This window comes from Lithobates pipiens, unplaced genomic scaffold (assembly GCF_037356315.1).
Source record: "Lithobates pipiens isolate NorthernLeopardFrog02 unplaced genomic scaffold, aLitPip1_a1.2 Scaffold_16, whole genome shotgun sequence".
In the NCBI taxonomy this organism is placed as follows: Eukaryota; Metazoa; Chordata; class Amphibia; order Anura; family Ranidae; genus Lithobates; species Lithobates pipiens.
The window spans coordinates 320910114-320933406 of record NW_027507748.1 but is presented as its reverse complement, the minus strand read 5'-3'; the positions used below and the strand labels follow the sequence as shown (position 1 = coordinate 320933406).

The window sequence follows — 23293 nt, the reverse complement described above, 5'->3', positions numbered from 1 at the left end:
GGATAAAGGGGGGGGATTGGTGATTTTAAATAGAACTAATTATATGTCCGAAATGAATAAGCTTGTCAGTGACACTGACACATATCATATTTTGAACAAAGATCCTATGTTACAGTATAAGGATGAATTACACTGGCTAATAGAAGAAGGGAAACATAAAAATATTCTCAATAAAAAAGAGGGATCTTATCTTGACCCATTATTTTGCCGTACCCCCATTATATACAGCCTGCCAAAAATCCATAAGGATTGTGTTAATCCGCCTGGCAGGCCTATTGTTAACGGTATTGACTCTATCTCCTCTAGAGTGGGTCAGTACATTGACACTTTTCTACAACCCCTGGTATTTAAAACCAAAGCATTCCTTAAAGACACTAAACACATTATTCAAATTCTTGAGTCATTGGATATTACGGCCTCCTGTTTTCTTGTGACAGCCGATGTCGGCTCACTGTATACTATTATAGGACACAGTGATGCGCGAGCTTCAGTTCAGTGGGCCATGTCCACTTACTCCGATTTATCGGAGTGTCATAAAAAATATATTCTCAAATGCTTGAATTTTTGTTTATCTAGGAATTATTTTTGGTTTAATCATCAGTTTTATTTACAAGTAAGGGGGGTTGCCATGGGGGCCAAGTTTGCTCCCAGTGTGGCCAATTTATTTATGGCCCACTGGGAGGAGGAAGTTGTTTTTCGGAATCGCCCCAAGGAATTAATCTGCTACAATAGATTCATTGATGATCTCATTTTAGTATGGGATGGTGATCGGCGAGGATTGGATGAATTTGTCGGTACTATGAATGTTAACGACAAAAACATCCAGTTATCGTGGAATATCAGCCAAGAACGGTTGGTGTTTCTTGACCTAGAGATCACCAAAGCAAATGATGGGCTAGTATTGAAAAACCACTTTAAGCCAACTGATCGGAATTCGTACATTCCCCTGGGGAGTTGCCACCATAAGTCTTGGTTATGCAATATCCCCAGGGGACAGTACGTTAGACTAAGGCGGAATTGTTCTTACATGGTTGACTTTGTGAATCAAGCCCACACATTGTCCTCTAGGTTTCGGGAAAAGGGTTATGATCCATCTGCTCTTGAACATGAAATATCTAGGGTTCAGCAGATGGATAGGTCCCTTCTGATTAAAGATAAGGCAAAAGAATCAGGTGTGGAAGGGGTTAATTTCCGAATGGTCCTTGATTATAACGTACAGTATAAAAAATTCGAAAAAGTTGTGGCCAAAAACTGGTTTATACTGAAACAAGACCGAGTGTTGGGTCCATTGTTACCCGCACGGCCTTCTTTCATATATAAAAAGGCTCCATCATTGCGTGACCAAATAGCACCGAGTGTTATTGATCCCCCTGTACAAACTGAAAGCAGGCTTTTCTCTTTTCTATCCGGCTTTTATGCGTGTGGTAGATGTACGGCATGCAGGCACTCTAGATGCAATATGAAAAGGAGAAAATCCTTCATAGCCACTAGTAATAATAAGGAATACAAGATCGATAAACTCATCACTTGTTCCACCATAGGGGTGGTATATATGTTACAATGTGGATGTGGTCTCCAATATATCGGTAGAACCTCCAGACCTCTACATGTGAGGTTGGGTGAACACGTAAATAATATTAAAAAGGGCCTGAAGACTCATAATGTGTCTCGCCATTTTAAATTGGTGCATTCCCAGAATCCCAGGAGTTTGAGCTTTTGGGGGATTGAGAAGGTCACCAAGCATTGGCGTGGAGGTAACTTCATACGCCAATTAAGCAAACGTGAATCCTATTGGATCCATGAAACACGGGTTCTTGCCCCGGGAGGTTTAAATGTGGAATTTGATTTAAATTGTTTCATTTCGGACAGATAATTGTTTTATTCTGAAGTATCTGATTCTTTTTTATATTTATTGTGATATTTTTATTTTTATTTTTATATTTATTTTTTGTATATATTTTTTGATTTCTTTTTTACCTGTATGGTATGTGTTTAATTATAGGTATGTTTGTTTGTTTTTTCTTCATGTACGGATCAGTGTAGCTTTCTGATGACGTCAGCGGCATTTGCGGGTATATTCGTTATAGTTAGTAGGTAGTTCTTATCATTGGTCATGCGACCTACCGGGAGATTCGTTTAAAGCTTTGTATTGTCCGTTTGGGCAACGTCTCGTTCGTTTCTCTGCATATTTTATGCGAGAACTATTAGTGGGTGATATTTTGTTTCCTAATTAGCGGACTTGACGTACGCTTCTCTCTGGTGTTGATTTTAATTTTGTTTTGTTTTAAATATTTTTTGGCGCTCATAAAGTTTTCTATATGCCCTCTCCTTTCCCTCTGTGTATGGAGCGATCACAGATGTATGTTCCGGTGTCACGCTAGTAGCGGCATTTGCCTTGCGCATAACTCCGCTGTTTATTGGTTTAAATTTAGTGTGTTAGTATAAAGCGGCCGTCCGACGTCATTCCGTCACCGCTGATGAAGTCCCGCCCTTTCCCTGGGACGCAACGCGTACGGACCACGTGACTCGCGTCGTGACGTCATCCGCCAGCTGACACACTGATCCATGCATGTTATTTCCTGCTTTGCACTCGGCACTGGAGATCAGTGCTTAGAAATGTGAGTGGAAATGTGTTTTTATTCATTTGTTTTAATAAATTGTTATCAAACGGAGAGCACTAGATTTGCTTGTTCTTTTTCATATATGACATTATCCTGATCTGATGACATTGAGGAGATTCTATCTGGAAATGCTTCCGTTTGGTTTGCTGTAGCCTTATACTTCACCCTTGATGGGAACATGTGTTTTTGACCTATCTGATTTATCAGGGGTCCATTCGATGAGGTGAGAGTCCAACTAGTTCATTGGTGAAGGGATCACATCGTCACTGGATATATTGATTAAAGACACACTGCACAAGTGGACTCTTTTTGATCTTTCTTGATCACTGTATATTGTATCATTCACTATATGGACTTTTGTTTATGCATTTAGTATTTCACTGTAAAGAGTTTTATGTATTTGCGCTGTACTGAGATATTTATATTTTGAAATGTGGGATTTGGTAATTTGACCTACAGTATTCTAGCTGCATTTTTTCTTTATATATATATATATTTTTTATTTTTTACTGTTTCAGTTTTTTTTTTTTAGCGCTGGTTGACTTTCTCACAATTTTTTTGCTTCACATGAACATACCAACCTCCATTTAGGACATCAAAGTTTAGAGATGTATGTACGCCCTGATTTGGTGCGTATTGACAAGGCCAGGGATCTGTTCACCTTGTTTCCAAATTAATATATAGTTCTATGCATGCGTCTTTATATCAGAGGTAGGCCAGATCAAGTATCTGAAAGAGATCCTTACATTTCTTTTCTAATTGTTGAAATAAAACTGCCTCCTGTGAGTGTTTGTGGGCAAGCTCTAATACAGTGGTGTGAAAAAGTGTTTGCCCCCTTCCTCATTTCCTGTTCCTTTGCATGTTTGTCACACTTAAGTGTTTCGGAACATCAAACCAATTTAAACAATAGTCAAGGACAACACAAGTAAACACAAAATGCAATTTGTAAATGAAGGTGTTTATTATTAAAGGTGAAAAAAAATCCAAACCATCATGGCCCTGTGTGAAAAAGTGATTGCCCCCCTTGTTAAAACATACTATAACTGTGGTTGTCCACACCTGAGTTCAATTTCTCTAGCCACACCCAGGCCTGATTATTGCCACACCTGTTCACAATCAAGGCATCACTTAAATAGGAGCTGCTTGACACAGTAAGGTCCACCAGAAGATCCTTAAAAGCTACACATCATGCCGAGACCCAAAGAAATTCAGGAACAATTGAGAAAGAAAGTAATTGAGATCTATCAGTCTGGAAAGGGTTATAAAGCCATTTCCAAAGCTTTGGGAATCCAGCGAACCACAGTGAGAGCCATTATCCACAAATGGCGAAGACATGGAACAGTGGTGAACCTTCCCAGGAGTGGCCGGCCGCCCAAAATTACCCCAAGAGCGCAGCGACGACTCATCCAAGAGGTCACAAAAGACCCCACAACAACGTCCAAGGAACTGCAGGCCTCACTTGCCTCAGTTAAGGTCAGCGTTCATGCCTCCACCATCAGGAAAAGACTGGGCAAAAATGGCCTGCATGGCAGAGTTCCAAGGAGAAAACCACTGCTGAGCAAAAAGAACATCAAAGCTCGTCTCAATTTCTCCACAACACATCTTGATGATCCCCAAGACTTTTGGGACAACATTCTGTGGACCGATGAGACAAAAGTGGAACTCTTTGGAAGGTGTGTGTCCAAGTATATCTGGCGTAGAAGGAACACTGCATTTCATAAAAAGAACATTATACCAACAGTAAAATATGGTGGTGGTAGTGTGATGGTCTGGGGCTGTTTTGCTGCTTCAGGACCTGGAAGACTTGCTGTGATAAAAGGAACTATGAATTCTGCTGTCTACCAAGAGATTCTGAAGGAGAATGTCCGACCATCTGTTCGTGTACTCAAGCTGAAACGAACTTGGGTTCTGCAGTAGGACAATGATCCTAAACACACCAGCATGTCCACCACCGAATGGCTGAAGAAAAACAAAATGAAGACTTTGGAGTGGCCTAGCCAAAGTCCTGACCTGAATCCTATTGAGATGTTGTGGTATGACCTTAAAAAGGCCGTTCATGCTCGAAAACCCTCTAATGTAACTGAATTAGGACAATTCTGCAAAGATGAGTGGGCCAAAATTCCTCCAGGACGCTGTAAAAGCCTCATTGCACGTTATCGCAAACGCTTGGTTGCAGTTGTTGCTGCTAAGGGTGGCCCAACCAGTTATTAGGTTTAGGGGGCAATCACTTTTTCACACAGGGCCATGATGGTTTGGATTTTTTTTCACCTTTAATAATAAACACCTTCATTTACAAATTGCATTTTGTGTTTACTTGTGTTGTCCTTGACTATTGTTTAAATTGGTTTGATGTTCCGAAACACTTAAGTGTGACAAACATGCAAAGGAACAGGAAATGAGGAAGGGGGCAAACACTTTTTCACACCACTGTATATGAACTTCATGGAGCCGTGTCATTTCCACGGAACGTTCTTTTTTTTAGGTAAGTCTCCTCTGAGATAAGAGTCCCCCTTTTAACACATTTCAAGGCCTCCCATTAAAGTGGCTGCGCTGTCATGTCATGTGAATAATCAGATAAAAACTGGGAGACTGAGCATCTGACCACGTCACAGGTTGATTGATTTTTTAGGAGGCTTTCATTCAGCCTCCAAGAAGCTATTGATTTAGAGAAATATGGTAAGTTAATCGTGAAAAAAAGCTGATGATCCGACCAATGTTGGGGTCCGATAAATACCTGGAGTTGCTAACTAAGCAAGTTGCGTGAAACTAAAAATAGGTCTATCCTACTGTATGTCTTGTGGGTTATAGAGTGGCAGGTATAGTCATGCTCAATTGGATGTAGCACCCGACACGCGTCAACTAACTGCTGCTTGAGATGGTTAAGCTCAGGCAAGGAGCAACGCTGGAGGGTGGATGCAGTATCTAATGTTGGATCAAGTATAATGTTTTAAATCCCCACCCAGCACTGCTCTTCCCTCAATCAAAGAGCCCAGTTTATGCAAAAGAGCAAGCATCCTAGGGATCTGGCCCTGACTGGAGGCATATACATAAACCAAACTAAACAGCATATTATTCATTTTGCATTTAAGAATAAGAAATCTACCCCCTGTGCCACTTACCTCTTGAACATCCAAGACTAAGAGCGAGGTATAAAAGCCTATAGTCGTGCCTCTGGACTTACTTACTGGGTTATTACAGAGATGTCACTTGGCCTAGTGACGTGTAGACTGGAATGGAACTGATGAGGTTTCAAAGTGGTGGGTCTCCTGTAAAAAAAAACAACACATGGACTCTCTGTTTATACATACTATATAAGATTTGTGTTATTTTCTGTGGGGTGTTAAGACCTCTTACATTAAAAGATCCACATTTTATCAAAGCCATATTGGTCATTAGAGTGCTATTATATGCATCCTATAGTCAGACCCTGTGTGTCGAGGGATATACCTGTGTCTGACAGGTGTTTTGGGACAACATAGGTTTTCAAGAGCAGTTAGGAAGTGACAAAAAATCCCATTTTAATTTGTGATTAGTTGCATAGTTTCTGATTTTTTAATTTTGCCAATAAGTCAGTGTTCAGGATAGAACTTTTTGAGCTAGATAGGATTTCTTACATAAATTTCCCTTAGAGAGGCATGCATGACTGTCAGAAATTGCATATTGTTTTTATTTGGGGGGGGGGGGTCACCAGCTGGAATTCCAGAATGTCCATTAAAGGCGTAAGCAGATCTTGGATTGTGAGAAGTTTGCACAATTGCCCCACGGAGTCCAGTAAGTTAATTGTGTCTGCTGTAAAGGACTGTAGTCTTTGTAGAGTCATGGTCTGCTTACTTTGGTTATTCAGGGAAGAGATGTTACATTTTGTTTCAAAATTGTTCTTTCGAGTGACAGCCAATCTTTCTTATGTACTGATCTCTATAGTTTAGCTCAGGCTGAATTGACTTGTAAACAGATATTTTGCTGTTTACAATAACACTACCTATTATAATATCTTAGTCTTATTTAAAGGCAAAGGTCCACCCATTAAGAATAAAGAGTTCACTGATCTGACTGCAGCAAAACAAAATAAAAAATCTGATTGGCTCCTTTGAGTTGTTTTATTGTTATTTATGAATGTTTTTCCAGGCAAAAAACTACTGACAATAGACGCAAATTGCTGCAATGCATATGTAAAGGAATTAAAAGTACTAGCGTGAGGGTAAAACGACCTTTTCCATATTAGCCCTTATACAGGAGTCAAAAAGATATGAAGGCCCACACAAAGAAAGATGCTACTAAAGCCCCATACACACTATCAGATTTTCTGCTGATTTTTTTCCTTCGGATTTACCAAAACCATGTAGTGGAAGGGCCTACCTGATTGCATACAAATTGAAACTCCTAAGGTTTGACCTTATATTATATGGTTTTGGTAAATCTGAAGACAAAAATCAGCAGAAAATCTGATAGTGTGTATGGGGCTTTAGACAAGCTCCCATCCTAAAACCAGCTGCTGCTATGAAACTGCCAGATGCCCCTGTTTTGGTTTCAACCATTTTTTACCTCCACCACTGGCCTTACTACCTCATGTAATGTTTCTAAGTTTACTTTAAAGGTATATGAACCCTAACAATGAACTTCTCTTATTTCATCCCTTAATATATTATTGTTTTTCTTTCTATATCTGTTCAATAAGTGCAAAAAGAATACCTGTTGATCCTGCCTAATAGTGTCAGCTGATATCTTCCTGTGTTCTCTGCCTGTGCTGCAATCTTATCAGGTGCTTGGATTCAAGCTTCTTCCAGGGGATTCAAAACCTAAGAATAACACCAAAAGCAGAGGCACGCTTACATGGCAAATAAATCACAATATGGCAATTTGTATCAGATTGGTTACCTTTACTCAGGTTGGCTCTATAAGTCCAGGCAGGAGGAGAGTGTCCCCTGACACCACATGCCCAACTTTAAACACTTTATTCAAATCAACATGTAATGGCTTAACTTCCTAGATAAACTGTGCCACACACCCACTGCCTATACAGAGCCCTGAATATGTGTGTGCGGGTCCGTATGGCACTAGTAGTGTTAGTCCTTTTGAAGAACAGATAAAACTAGGGGGGTTGTTTTTTACGAACAGCAAATCCACTTTGCACTACAAGGTGAGAGGAAGCTCTGCTGATTTTATCATCCAATCATGTGCAAGCTAAAATGCTGTTTTGTATTTTCCTTGCATGTACCCCTCGGATTCACAGCGACTGTGCTTCCAAGTGCACTTGCAGTGCACTTATAGTGCAAAGTAGATTTTCCTTTTGTAAATAACCCCCTATGTGTCTTCAGCTAGCCACTTTCTTTGGTGCACTTAAACTTCTAAGTAGCAGGGCCAAACAACACAACTTGCCAGATTATCAAGTGAAGAAGGTAGAATCTTTCTCAGAAAGGTGAAAGGACAATGGTGTCTGTATACATTGTCCCTGGAAATGGATGGCCTTTTCCTTTAGCCCTGTGGAACTACAATGTCAGCAAATTTACTAACAGCAATGATGTCTGTATACAGTGTCCATTTAACTTCTTCTGTGGTACAGTGTCCCTGTTTCCTGCAAATGGGCAAAAGCCCTCTCACCCAATTCTGTGGTCAAGGCCTAAACGAACATCCTGGAACAGCAGGCTGTCCTGGCGACCCGACTGGTCTCCTCACACTGAAACGCTTCAATGTTGGTGCAGGTGCACCTGGGATCCCCCTCTCTCAGGTTGGATGTCCCAACTGGTGGTGAAGGCTTAAATTGCTTGGTCACCTAAGAGACAGCATCACTCCCTCAGGTCTGATCTCTTCCTCCACCTTGTGATGTCTGAAGTCTCCTCAGGAAATCAAAATGGAGTCCCTCCTTTTCTGCCCTCAGAGCATGCTGGTATTTTGTAGTTCCATACAGTTAAATCTTAATGTGAAACTTGAGTCCTGGAACTACAATTCCCTTTATGCTTTGCTCACTGATGGTAATCACTCTGCTGACAGGATGTGATGACACAGAGGGGGTTATTTACAAAAGGCAAATCCACTTTGCACTGCAAGTGCACTTGAAAGTGCACTTGGAAGTGCAGTCGCTCTAAATCTAGGGGGTAGATCTGAAATGAGTGGAAGCTCTGCTGAATTTATCATCCAATCATGTGCAAGTTAAAATGCTGTTTTTTATCTTCCTTGCATGCCCCCCTCGGATCTACAGTGACTTTACTTCCAAGTGCACTTTAAGTGCACTTTCAAGTGCATTTGTAGTGCAAAGTGGATTTACCTTTAGTAAATAACCCCCAGAGTCTTAACTGGCACTGGAGTCTAATTGCATCTTTTCATACTGCAGGTAAGATAGCCAGCTCCCTGCTACATTAGTGAATGATTGTATGCAACCATGTACAGTGGTTGTCCCCAAATGCACCATTTAGGCATCTGGGGAGAAGTGTCCTACACATGTGGAAAAGCAGATACAGAAGGCATTACAATTATCTGAGCATACTTGTGTATGGCCATTTGGTTGTATTGGTGGCTGTATGTGGCACTCATTGCTCCCCAGGGATTTTACAACTCAATGCGAAAATCTATAATTCATATGGAAAACTGGTCTTAGAAGAAAAGCTTTGCCTACTGTATACAGAGCTTGCAGATGCAGTATGAGTTCTAGGCAAAGATTGGCCAAACAAGATACTGAAATGTATAGATACTCTAATGAAGGGTTTACACATGTGGTCAGCAGCAGTGATGAGTTTTCAAAGGGAGACTAAACTGCTTTTCTGCACAGGGGTCCTCCACAATCTATGGATATCACCATGTGCTAACGCAACCCTATTGAAGACAACAAGGCTAAAGTTGACCTTGTCAAAAAATGATTGCGTGCAAGACTTGATTACCTGTGCATATGTTTGGAAAAAAATTGTTTCTGCCCATTATTCATCAAGTTGACATTCAAGGTTTAAATATGAATGCACCAAATAGCCACAAGTAAGCTGTCTGTGGGGGCAAAACTATTTCTCTCTAACATGCTTAACCATCCAGCAATCTGCTGTTAGACACAAATCATTTAAAATATGTATCCTGGGACACTGACCAGAAAAGCAAAGCAAATCTGCCTGCCATTCGAACATACATGATGTCAAAAAGGAGGAATTAATATTTTATGTACAATCAACTACCACCATATGTCTACACCAATTAGCATAGTGTAAAATATCAGACAATCTATATAGTATATCTTTTTGTTTAAGCCAGTTCATAGGACAACAATGAAGTCCAAAGGCATTAAAGCTGAACGCTAGCCAAACAACAAAATTGACAGGTTGATTTACCTGCCAAAAGATTTGTATTTCTATCCATCCACTCTTGAGATTTTCACAGTTGCCATACAGCACAGCCCTGTCTATTAGGGGACATACAGACTCCCCCCTCCTGCCCCACTATGTGACTTGAGAGCAAATGAGAAGCAGCATACTGATGAGCTATTTTCTCGGTCAATCTGCTCTCTACCCCTATCAGCATGGCTCATTGCACTATAGTAAACCTGCCTGGCTCCTTATGCTGTTTCTCCTGACCCTGTCTGATCTCTGCTATACAGACTTAAAGTGGTTATAAAGCCTAAACAATTTTTACCTTAATTTATTCCTTCCATTAAGATAAACAAAAAGTTTGGGTCATAGTATCCCGCTTCACCCCCCCCCCCCCCCCACTTATACTTACCTGAGCCCTCATTCGATCTAGTGCTGTGCCCGTCTGCAGAAGCTCTCTCCCCTTACTTCCGTGTCCCAAAGGCTTTGCTGAGGCAGAATAATCAATTGGCTCCCGCTACTGTCAATCAAAGCCAGAGATGAGGGAGCAGGGTGCGGGGCCACAACCCACTGTCTGTGTCCATAGACACAGACAGTAAGGCTTGGGAGCCAACTCACATGAGTGACCTAGTGCATTACCTTAGACACCTTAAGAATTTTATTTATAAAACGCCAAAAGCATACTCACAAACATAAAAACATAAAACACAGGTCCTATACATCTCCAGCATTGAGGATGACACATTTCCCATGGCCTCGTTGGTGTTTGGTCCCACCCAGTGTAGGCTGTTAAGGGGAGGGACCCTGGTTTGTGATTAATATAAATATTGTGCCTTCAGTGAAGTGGACTAGCTCTGAGGATGGGAGCTTGCCTCCCTGAAGCACGTCAGCTGTCCAATCGCAGAGATGTGTCATCCTTGATGCTGGAGATGTATATGACGTGCGTTTTAACCTTTTATGTTTGTGCAGTTTGCGCAGACGTGCCATTCTGCCGATGTATATCGGTGTGAGCCAGTCAGCAAGCGGTTAACTACATACAAAATGCATGATGAGTTGATGAGATGTGTTCCAGTATCATGAGGAATACCGTATGCATACACGCACATGAACAGCACATTAAAAATGCGAACGGCTGAAAAAGCTTCAGATAGCCACTGTACAGTTACTCTACTCTGAATTACTCTATGGCTTTTTTATCTACTTGAGGTGAATGGAATCTCTGCCAAAGAATTTACCAGTGCAGGGAAGTCTGCAGGAAAGTCTGGGGAGGTGACATCATTCACTGGAACACCATATCACTACAAATATGGTAAACAGTGCAACAGTTATGTCATTCACAACATTAACAAGGGGGCACTTTTTACGTCTAGAGGAAAAGAGATTTCATCTCCAAATACAGAAAGGTTTCTTCACAGTAAGAGCTGTGAAAATGTGGAATAGGCTCCCTCCAGAGGTGGCTCTGGCCAGCTCAGTAGATTGCTTTTAGAAAGGCATGGATTCTTTCCTAAATGCACACAATATAACTAGGTACTAACATTTATAGGTAAAATTGATCCGGGGAAAATACGATTGCCTCTTGGGGGTCAGGAATGAATTTCTTCCCCTGCTGTAGCAAATTGAATCATGCTTTGCTGGGTTTTTTCACCTTCCTCTGGATCAACTGTGGGTATAGGATTGGGTAGATGGGATTGTTTGATATTATTATTTTTTTTTTTTATCTATTTTTATGGTTGAACTAGATGGACTTGTTTCTTTTTCAACCTGATTAACTATGTAACTATATGTAGCTATGTAATGATGGAACCCTATTTCTCGATACTTCAAAATAAATATACACATAGATTTAGCGCAAAGTAAAGCAATCCATTATGCTAAATGCTTTAAAAGAAAAATAAAGCTTACATCTCGTTGGCTGCTGTAGGTTACGGAATTTCCTGACTCTATGAGAATAGTGTGGAATTTCTGCAGTATCGAAAACACACAGGTAATTAAAGTATATCTAAAACCAAGAACAAAAATGTAATGTATTGCGGCTTAAAAGTCCTTGAAAAAAATTGAAAAATGAAGCAACACATCTAAACTGATACTGCAAGCTGCAACATGTTAATTTATTGTTTTTGGGTTAAAATATCCTTTAAGATATTTGTTATGTCCTCATCTGAGCTGATGGGGGTCTTTGGTACTGTACTTGCACAGCTGTTCTCAATAGGCCCTAATGGAAAGGCCATGTTCCTGCAGTCTAATCTAAAGTAAATATAAGAGAGTATAGATAGCATGGGGGGGGGGGGGGGGGGACTCTTAGACTTAGGCCAGTTATAAGTGTGGGATTTTTTTGAATCACCGGACAAAATTGTATATCTCTTGTGGATAGAATTAGTGTAATATCTCTGCCCAATTGCAGTAGCCATTATTAAGCTGTCTTGCTTTCCCTGTTAGATTTATTTTACATTGTATATTTTTAAGACTGTAAAAGGAGATGCAGTAACACACAAATGTGAGTCGAAATACAGGAAATACAGTTGGGTTGATTTACTAAAACTGGAAGGTGCAAACTCTGGTGCAGTATATGTGTATGGTAGCCAATCAGCATCTTCAAATAAGCTTTGACAAAAAAAAACTGGAAACTGATCGTTTTCCTTTTTTTACATAATTGACAATTTTTATTAAGTTTTGATCGTTTCAATACAAAAATATAAAGCACAAATACAGGAAGCGATAATGAAATAAAATAATTGAAGAGAGAGAAAAAAGAGGGAAAAAAAATATTAAGTATAATAAAAATAATGAGAAAGCAACAGACTTCTGTGAAAGCATAGATGCAACCTGCAAATATCAAACATAAGGCATAGCTGGTTAATAAAAGAGGCTGAAATATGGTTCTGCAAAAGTGTGAACATAATACAGTAGTAAAACCTATAAGCCTATGGGTGGACCTCGATCATCAGTTAAACATACTATCAGGACAATAAATATCCTATAACTGCGTGGTCTGCATTTCCAGAGATAGAAGAGAGAGAAAAAAATGAGGGGGGAGAAGTATATAGAAAAATAAGTCCAACCAGCTAGATTCGTCACTCCAGGATCCTGCACAGACTCGACCCACATGGCAGGGGGTACCCCAAGCAATCAAGGGGGTTCCACCCGGAGATACCAGCCCTCCCAAATTGCCATATGTTGAGCCATACGATCTTCTAAGCAGGTTGACATAGACTCTATGAGCTCCACATCCTTAATTCTGGCATAAAGGTCTGAAAGTGTTGGGGGATGTTGATTTTTTCAGTGTAGGGCTACTAAGCACCTTGCCGCTGTAAGTATACGTGTGGCCAGTTTTTTGCAAATCCGGGGAGTTTTGGAGGCTGAAGGCCGAGTATAAACAGTTTAGGGAAGAAGGGGATAACTACCTCAAACAGCCGATGAAGAAGCCCCTGTACTGAGCGCCAATAGGGCTGGAGAGCTTGGCAGTTCCAGTAAATATGGAGTAGCGTGCCCAGGTCTTGAAGACATCTCCAGCAGCGGTCCGAAGCCAATGGGTATATGGCGTGTAAGTGAGATGGTGTTATGTACCACCAAAAGAGCACCTTATAAGTGTTTTCTTTATAAAGTGTGTATATGGAGCGCTTAGCCGCACTTGACCATATAATTCTCCATTGTTCAGGAGACAATTCCTCCCCAAGATTTTCCTCCCATTTACGCATATAGCTATGTTTGCCCAATGAGAGCCTATCAGAAGAATTTAGAATTTTACATTTCAAGGTCAGTCCTCTCTGTAAGGGGCCAGATAAAACTACTCTTTCAAATAGGGAAAGTATGGAGAACTTAAGAGTCGAGGAGATAGTAAGAGCATAGTGCCATATTTGAAGGTACCCAAAGAAAGAAGTATGGGGGAGGTCATTCTTAGCTCTAAGTTTGTCAAAGGGTAGTAGTACCCTAGTCACCGGGTTCACTAGGTGTCCATAGTGGAAAAGATTCTTCTACAACCAAGGTTAGATTATCTGGTAGGTTAGACTATCGGGTAACTTAGGGTTGTAGAGAAGGGCTGTAACTAAGGAGGCCTCAGATTGAAGTGGGATGCTACAATTCAATTATTTACACATAGAGAGCAGCAGGTTCATAGTATGTAATAGGGAAGTGGAAGAGACATCAGCATTAGTGTTCCAAAATAAGTTGTTCGGATGGATGGGCACTATCCATAATTTGTTTATTTGGGTCTAGCGGTATAGGCCAGAAGGGTAACCCAGTATGCAATTGCTCTCAAAGCTGATTGTTTTCTATACAAAGCTGCACCAGATTTTGCAATCTCCAGTTTTAGTAAATTAACCCATGTGGACAAGAACAGAGTTTGGAAATGTAGGGAATGGCATGGAGATATCACTTTTTATCCAAAACAAGTATAAAGAAAGTGACTGTGACTGTCCAATCAAGCTCCACCCATAAATAAAATATCACTTTTGGGTGGACTGGCCCTTTAAAATTTCCATTGCAGCAATACAAAACCCACCTCACCCTGTTTTTAGACATATTACTAAGTAATGGAATGTTTTTTTCATCATGTCTGTATTTCAGCTAGAAAGCTACATTCATGACAATATAAGAAGTGAGACAACAGATTCTGAGCAATCAACTGTGCAGAATCAAACAATCAACATGCTGGAAATCGGAACAAACCTGCTAGCTCAAACTGCAGAGCAAACACGCAAGCTGACGGATGTTGAGACTCAGGTATTACTGACTGAAAAATTATGGAAGCAGCACTGTGTCCGACTAGAGGGGCAGATAAAATCTGTTTTATTACTGAAATAATAATAAAAGCTGCAAGAACATTTTATAACAAAAAAAAACGTTTTATATGCCTAAACAATTCCAGGAAGCAAGTAAAGGCACTCAGTGAATTACTAAATGAAGATAGCTATTGTGCTAAAGCCAGAAGCTTCACTCAATTTACCTTTATCTGACACCTACAGAATAAGCACAGATAGCTTCATATGGGTCACTAGGAGGGCAGTAAGAGTTTATTTTCTGAAGCCTGTGTTGCTTAATTTCCACTCTCTCTGCTTCCTCTATCACCAATCATATCCAAACTTCCAAGGTAAACTTTAAATGATGGATGATTATGAGTTCTGGCATTTTCTACAGCAGGCTTTCTAATGCCTCGTACGCATGATTGGACTTTCTGAGAAGAAAAACTTGGAATTTTGTTCGAAGGTTGTTGGCTCCAACTTGTCTTGCATACACACAGTCACACACATGTTGGGCAACAATTACGAACGTAGTGACGTACTACGTGGTTTTTCAGCTCTTTAGCGCCACCCTTTGGGCTCCTTCTGCTACTTTCATGCTAGTAGAAGTTTGGTGAGTGTTGATTCGCGCTTTTCTTTTTGCGTTTTTCATTTAGCACTATTATTATTATTATTATTATTATTCTTGATATCACTTGAAAAAAAAAAAGCCTTTGCAAATTCATTTGCAATAGTGCCATCAGTATCACCAGCAAAGCAGCTTCATTATTATCCTATTAAAGTAGAAGAAAATTGTGCTTCTGCTTCTGAGCATGCATGGACTTTTGTCCGCACGATCTGAAATTCCAACAACAAAAATTTGTTGGCGGAAAATTTTAAAATCTACTAGCCAAAATTTCTTGATGAAAAGTCAGACAACAAATGTTCGATGGAGCATACACGTGGTTGGACTTTCCGCCAACAAGCTCACATCCAACATTTGTTGTCGGAAAATCCGATCATGTGTACGGGGGATTAGTGTTGGAAGCAGCCATGTAGGTATGCCAGCATCACCTGCAGGTGTGTTCCAGGATCACCAGTGCACACAAAATGGAATGAAATTACCTGGTCAGTACAAAAGTAAATGGATGTAAAACTGGTAACCCAGTAGATAGGCGCTATGCTCCCTTCATACATCTAATTGGTTACATTTCAAATATAACTGGGAGTGTTTTAGTGGTGGAATATTATATTTTTACACCTAACCCCTACAATTTCATTTTCATATTTTTGTTTACTTTCAGAGTTTTACCTTCTACACCTGACAAATATTCCAAGAATTTTCTATTCAATGTTCCAATTCAGTGTTGCAATTTTTGCCTCTTCTGGAGTTTATGTAGCATCTATTTGACACTGTCTTCTTCAAACTTTCTTTGAAGAAGACAGTTTTTTTTTGATGTTCTGTTCTGTTACCCATTTTTAGATTTCTACCTTTTCTTTTAACTTCTGATACTCTTATTTTCTATTCACTTCCACTTTTTTGGTTTCATTACGTTACCTATTCACTTTCCTATTCAGCAAGGCTAATTTGAAAAAAATAAAAAACAGTGGATGTGGCATCTGCAGCAACTATTTATGTTCCAGCTGATATGCTTCCATAGAAGACAAGATAACGGGGTTAAAGTAGAAGTTCACCCAAAAACTCTAAACCTACTTGCAGCCACATAATAAACAAATCAATCTGAAAAGAAGAAATCACTATACATACCTTTTCTGCAGCCGCTCCGGTTCAGTCCCATGCTAAGCTGTCAATGGCTGCTTCTGTGTAGGTGTGTACAGGAGAGGCAGCTGACAACAGAAGCCCCATAGTAAGTCTATGAGTGATGTCACTTCCCTGGCATTTCACAGCCATTGCTGGTTCTCTCACACAGCATCGGCCGCCGGAGCCTGGAACGGATTGGCTTCAGAAAAGGTATGTATAGCGATTTCTTCCTTGCAGGGTTAGATAGATTCGTTTTAAAATTTGGCTGCCACCAGATTTAGCATTAGTTAGGTTTTGGGTAAACTTCTACTTTAATTTACTAAAGGCAAGCAAGTTGTTCGCTTTGCAAGAAAGTTGCAATTTGGGGCAAATTTTCCCCAGAGCGTAGTGAATGTGCTGAAGCTTCACTTTGCAAAGAATATCGAATCACATACATGGAACATTAAAAAAACTAAATTTTTGCTTGCACACGATTGGATGATAGAAGTCAGTGGAGCTTCACCCCATTCACAAAGCAATAGAGCGAATTCCTTTGCAAAGTAGCCTTAGTGAATCAACTCCATGAGTGTTAATAGCTTGCAGGTTTTAGCTCTTGTACACACGGTCGGACATTCCAATGGAAAATGTCCAATCGGACCGTGTTGTCGGATAATCCGACCATGTGTGGGCTCTTTATCGGACTGTTTCCGTCAGAATATCTGACGGACCAAGTTTTCCAGCTTGGCTATAAAATTTTCTGACAACATGATCCGATCGGACCTTGTTCGATCATGTGTAGAGAATTCTGATCGGACAAAGTGCCATGCATTCTCAGATCAAATTCTTACACCAAAGCTATTGGCTACTAGCCTGAATGTAGTCCTGTTGTAACAAAATAACGTCATCACGTTCTGAACGATCGGACATTCCGACAACTTTGTTCGACCGTGTGTATGCAACAGTTTCGGACAAAATCCGTCAGACAAAATCCAACGGATTTGGTTGTCGGAATGTCCGACCGTGTGTACAAGGGCTTAGAGATGATTCCCAGGATATCTTTTCTAATGTTGAAAGTAAACCCAGCTATTTTTATGAAACAATGACTGTTTTTTTCATAAAAACGACCAAATAGATCCATGTAACTTACCACCAACAATTGCTATTAGATTGTGAAACATTTGAAACTCTTGGTTGTAGATTGTCTTGTTTTTTGCAATTCAAAAAAATGAAAGTGTATGAAACTGCCTCAAAATTGCCTTGAGTATAGCCAGCATTTTAGAAGACTCACAGATTTCCTGTTTATTTCTAAAGAATATCTAAAGAATTTGATGACTGAGGATAATAATAAACTGTTCTATTTTAAATTGGAAATGTTCAAAACATGGACACATTTTGTTGTAGTGTACCACAAGTATCAATATTAGACCCATGTGTGGTGAAATTGTTTTGCTCTTGACAAAAAAAGCTCAGCAGGATACTTACAGTACTTACTTTCATATGCATAAACATAGGGAAAAAACGAATTTAAAAAAATGCAGTCTTTTTCACAGGTGATGATGTATTAGAAGAAAAAAATTTACTTTTTTGCAAGTTTCAATAAATTTACCTTAATAAAAGCACTACTAAGCATAATATCCTGACCTGTAAGTTTTTCCTAAATAAAGTGTATATAATAGCCATAACTGGAAGTAAATGAACCAACCAGAAACCTAGTTTGGCAAATAAATCTCTCCAGCCTGCAGATGACACTTTACCATTCTTTGTGCACTTGCACAGCACAGAGAAAGAACTACACTGTTAGATACAGTATTAAAAAAGTATATTAATTAATTAAAAAATGTAACATTTTAAAATATGCATTTTTCCATTTGTCAGCTTACAATAAATACATAATAGGTATTTATTTAAAAAGTTAACCAAATAGAAAACTTATATGCCCTTAACTTATTTACAGATTGTTTAGGCAGACAAATTAGTGAAAGAGCTCTTGTCAAATTAACCTATACATACATTGCTACAAAATATGGTTTGGCCCTAGTCTTAAAAGGGTTATGGAAGACAAGATAATATCAGTTATTTTCAGAGGAACAGCTATTTTACCATCAGTATAGGGAAGGGTTCTTAACAGTAAGAGAGGTTAAGCTATGAAATATTTTGCCTTCCTCTAGATTAAAAATGCTGGAGTATGTGCAACGTAAGAGACTGAACATGTTAGACATTTCGATATTTTTTTTATATATTTAAAAAGGGATCAAAGTCTTTACCAAGTAACTATAGACCTGTTAGTTTAACTTCTATAGTCGGAAGATACTGGAGAGTTTAACCACTTAAGCCCCGGACCATTTGACTGGCCAAAGACCAGACCACTTTTTGCGATTCAGCACTGCGTCGATTTAACTGAAAATTGCACGCTCATACGACGTGGCTCCCAAACAAAATTGACGTCCTTTTTTCCCCCCAAATAGAGCTTTCTTTTGGTGGTATTTGATCACCTCTGTGTTTTTTATTTTTTGCGCTATGAACAAAAAAGGGCGACGATTTTGAAAAAAAAAACGCATTATTTTTTGCTATAATAAATAGCCCCCAAAAATATATAAAAAAACTTTTTTTTTTCCTCAGTTTAGGCCGATATGTATTCTTCTATTTTTGGTTAAAAAAAAATCACAATAAGTGTTTATTGATTGGTTTGCGCAAGAGTTATAGCATCTGCAAAATATGGGATAGATTTATGGCATTTTAATAAAAAAAAATGTTTTAATGGTAATGGCGGCGATCAGCGATTTTTATCGTGACCGCGACATTATGGCAGACACGTGGGACAATTTTGACACATTTTTGGGACCATTGGCATTAATACAGTGACCAGTGCAATTAAAATTGCATTGATTACTGTAAAAATTTCACTGGCAGTAAAGGGGTTAACACTAGGGGGCAGGGGAGGGGTTAATATGTATCCTATTTTGTGTTCTAACTAAAGGGGGGATGGGACTGTGCAGGGAAACTAACAGATCACTGTCCATACTCTGTATGGCCAGACGATCTGTAAGTTCCCTGCTCAGAGAACCGGAGACTGTGTGTTTACACACTTGGGTCCCGGATTTACCGTGTGCCCCAAGCGATCCCAGGAGCCCGGAGGCGATCGAGACCGGCAGGCACTCGCATCGGATCGGGGAGTGAGTGGGTGCGCGCGCACCCCTAGTGGCCGTGTATGTTACCAACGTAACATAACGGCGATTCGCGCAGCCGAGTCATGCTGCCGCAGTACAACTGTGGAGGCTGGTCAGTATGCGGTTAATAAAAGACCACATAAATGAGTTCTTGCTGTAAAAAAAATATTTTAAGCAACAGACAGCATGGATTTATGAAAGACAGACACCCAACCTGATTTCTTGTTATGAGGAGGTAAGTAAAACCTTGGACAGATGGGTGGTGGTGGACATGGTATACTTAGATTTTGCAAAAGCGTTTGACATAGTTACCCACACACGGCTCATGTGTAAGGTAAAGTCTACAGGCTTGGAAAGATCAGTTTGTAAATGGATAGGAAAGTGGCTAAAAGACTGAATTCAGAGAGTAGTGGTTAATGATTCTTATACTGAATGGTCTAAGGTTATCAGTGGTGTACCTCAAGGTTCAATGTTGGGACCCTTACTTTTTAATATCTTTATAAATTATATAGGGTCTGGGATTAAAAGTACCATTTCAGTCTTTGCAGATGACACTAAGCTATGCAGTGGAATAACGTCCTTACAGGATGTCTCCAATTTACAAGCCAACCTCAATGCATTTTGTCCCAAGACATGCACAAGCATGCGCCGTGCATCAGCACGCATCGGCGCATACCGGTGCGCATCAGCGCGCATTGGAGCACATGGATGCGCAATACTGCACGTGCGCGAAGGTGCACAACTGCCATGACTAACGCTGGAGCCAGTGGCCCTACTTAAGCCAGCCTGCAACCACAGGACCTTGCTGGATTATCTCCTCAGCTGCCTTGTGCATCTTGACCTTGTTTCCTGATCTGAGAGACCCAGCTAGCCTTCGACTTTGCTTCATTAGTAAGGCCTCATCTGGAATATGCAGTTCAGTTTTGGGCACCAGTTCTCAAAAAGGATATCGGGGAACTGGAAAGTGCAGAGAATAACAACCAAACTAATAAGAGGCATGGAGGAGCTCAGCTATGAGGAAACATTAGAGAAACAGAATCTATTCCCTCTTGAGAAGAGGAGCTTAAGGATATGATCAACATATACAAATACATAAGTGGTCCATATAGTGAACTTTGTGTTGAGTTATTCACTTTAAGGTCATTACAGAGGACAAGGGGGCACTCTTTACGTCTAGAGAAAAAAAGATTTCATCTCCAAATATGGAAAGGTTTCTTCACAGTAAGAGCTGTGAAAATGTGGGATAGACTCCCTCCAGAAGTGGTTCGTGCAAGCTTAGTAGATTGTTTTAAAAAAGACCTGGATTATTTCCTAAATGTACATAATTTAACTAGGTACTAACATTTATAGGTAAAGTTGATCCAGGGAAAATCTGATAGGTGAAGCAGGAAGGAATTTTCTACCCCTGCTGTAACAAATTGCGCATGCTTTGCTGGAGTTTTTCTCCTTCCTCTGGACCAACTGTGTGTGAAGGATTGTGTATATGGGATTGTATTTTTTTTTTCCGTTGAACTAGATGGACCTGTGTCTTTTCTCAACTTGACTAACTATTTAACTATGTAAATTACTTAACCTATTCATTATCTCTAATTTAGTTATGGTTTGGTCACAATGACCTGTCTGTAAATTCCAAAATTAAAGCTTTTTTAGAACATTCTGGGGCGAGTATGTATTTTTTCAATTATTTTGTTTATTCCTGGCAATTTGAAAATTATTTTGTGTGATCACAGTAAAAGTCAAGTATTCATTGCATTTCTAAAGAGAGCTCCAGATATTTTGAATAATGACTTTAGTTAACCACTTCAGTCCCTGAAGGTTTTACCCCTTTTCTGACCAGGCCATTTTTTGGGATACGGCACTCTGTTAAATTACCTGACAATTGCGTGGTCCTGTGATGCTGTACCCAAATAAAATGTATGTCCTTTTTTTCCCCACAAATACAGCTTTCCTTTGGAGATATTTGATAATCTTTTTTGGTTTTAATTGTTTGCGCTATAAACAGAAAAAGACAGACAATCTTTTAAAAAAAACAATATTTTTTATTTTCTGCTATAAAACATATCCAATAAAAAATATGGAAAAAATTTAATTTCTTCATAAATTTAGGTTAATATGTATTCAGCTGCATATTTTTGGTAAAAAATTCCAATAAGCATATATTGATTGGTTTGCGAAAAAGTTATAGCACCTACAAACTATGGGATATTGACTTATTTTTTATTGTTTTCACTATTAATAGCAGTGATCAGTGATTTTTAGCGGGACTGCAATATTGCAGTGGATAAATCTGACACTAATTGACACTTTTTGAGGACCAATGACACCAATACAGTGATCAGTGCTAAAACATGCACTGTCACCGTATAAATAACACTGGCAGGAAAGTTAACATCAGGGGTGATAAAAGGGTTGCTTCTAGGGAGTGCTTTCTAACTTGCTGATTGGCTCCCACTTTGTCAAATCACAGCGGGAGCAGGTTGCTCACGGTGCTCGTGCACCCCCCAGACTTTGTGCACAAAATCAGGTACAGGCACATGATTTCATACAGCCAGGCATCCCTGCCGCAGTATATATGTGGTAGGCAGTCTGGAAGCGGTTAAAGTTATATGCTTTTGCTGTTATATAACACTCATGTTATGTACACTTCATTCAAGATTAAAAATCAAGATTTCGAGTTGCATGAACACGTCGGCTGAGCCTATGTGTTCATTACTTTTTTCATTTCAGTTTTTCATCCGGGCATTGCTGTAGTATAGCAATTCATCCTACTCTTTTTTGCCAGTCTGGTGATCTGAAAACTCCTGTTTAGAAAATATACTGCCAGTGTTCTTTGAGGTTCTGTCCCTATTCTGTTTTCTGTGAACTACAAAGAACCTAGATTCAAATTGGGTCAATATTCCAATTAAAGAATATTTGCAGTATTTGCCAGGTAGTATTAGTAGTTCAATGATTCGTCTCACTTGTTGGCTGGAATTGCTGTTTAAATGTTTTTAAAGTTAAATAGTTTTTTACCTTGATGCATTCCCTGGTTAAAAAATGTTGACACTTGTTGTAACCCCCCACCACCACCACTTGCTATGGAGACACGGAAGAGGAGGACCTCTAGAGCTCCAAGATAACTGGCAGGTGGCCCATGGAGAGGATGATCGCGGTTGCTCTGTGCAATACTATTGCTCAGAGCAGGTAAGTATAAAATGTTTATTATTTTAATTAAAAAAAATACTTTTAGCAATGCTTTAACTCTTTTCAATATGCTATCTGTTTATTAACATTCCCTAGCACAATGCACCCTTCTGGGTATATGTTAAAAAATGTCTCCCTTTTCAGAGCTATAAACTGATGATCAGGAACCAGTCAGGGAAATCCCAGATCACGTAATCAATTACGTCAGCTAGGGATAACATGCAGGTTAGAGGCTTCAATGAAAAATGTAATGCCGCATACACACGACCAGACTTTTCGACGGACTAGGTCCGATGGTCTTCCCGATGGACTTTCGTCGGACCTTCTGAATGAACGGACTTGGCCACACACAGGCACACCAAAGTCTGATGGATTTGAACGTGATGAAATACGACCAGACTAGAATAAGGAAGTTCATAGCCAGTAGCCAATAGCTGCCCTAGCGTCAGTTTTCATCCATCGGACTAGCATACAGACGAACGGATTTTTCAACCAGACTCGAGTCCGTCGGAAAGATTTGAAACATGTTTTATTTCTAGGTCCATCAGACTTTTTGGAAAAAAAATTCAGATGGAGCCCATAC

General features: G+C 39.7%; 1 protein-coding gene across 2 annotated transcripts in view; it reads left to right on the top strand.

Moving 5' to 3' along the window:
- Positions 1 to 23293, top strand: part of LOC143982735 (angiopoietin-2-like) — a 212697-nt gene that overhangs the window by 134009 nt on the left and 55395 nt on the right. For both annotated transcript variants that reach the window (XM_077481709.1, XM_077481708.1), the window contains one exon: positions 14468 to 14623. In XM_077481709.1, coding sequence (XP_077337835.1) covers positions 14468 to 14623 — 156 coding nt within the window. The remainder of the gene's footprint in view (positions 1 to 14467; positions 14624 to 23293) is intronic.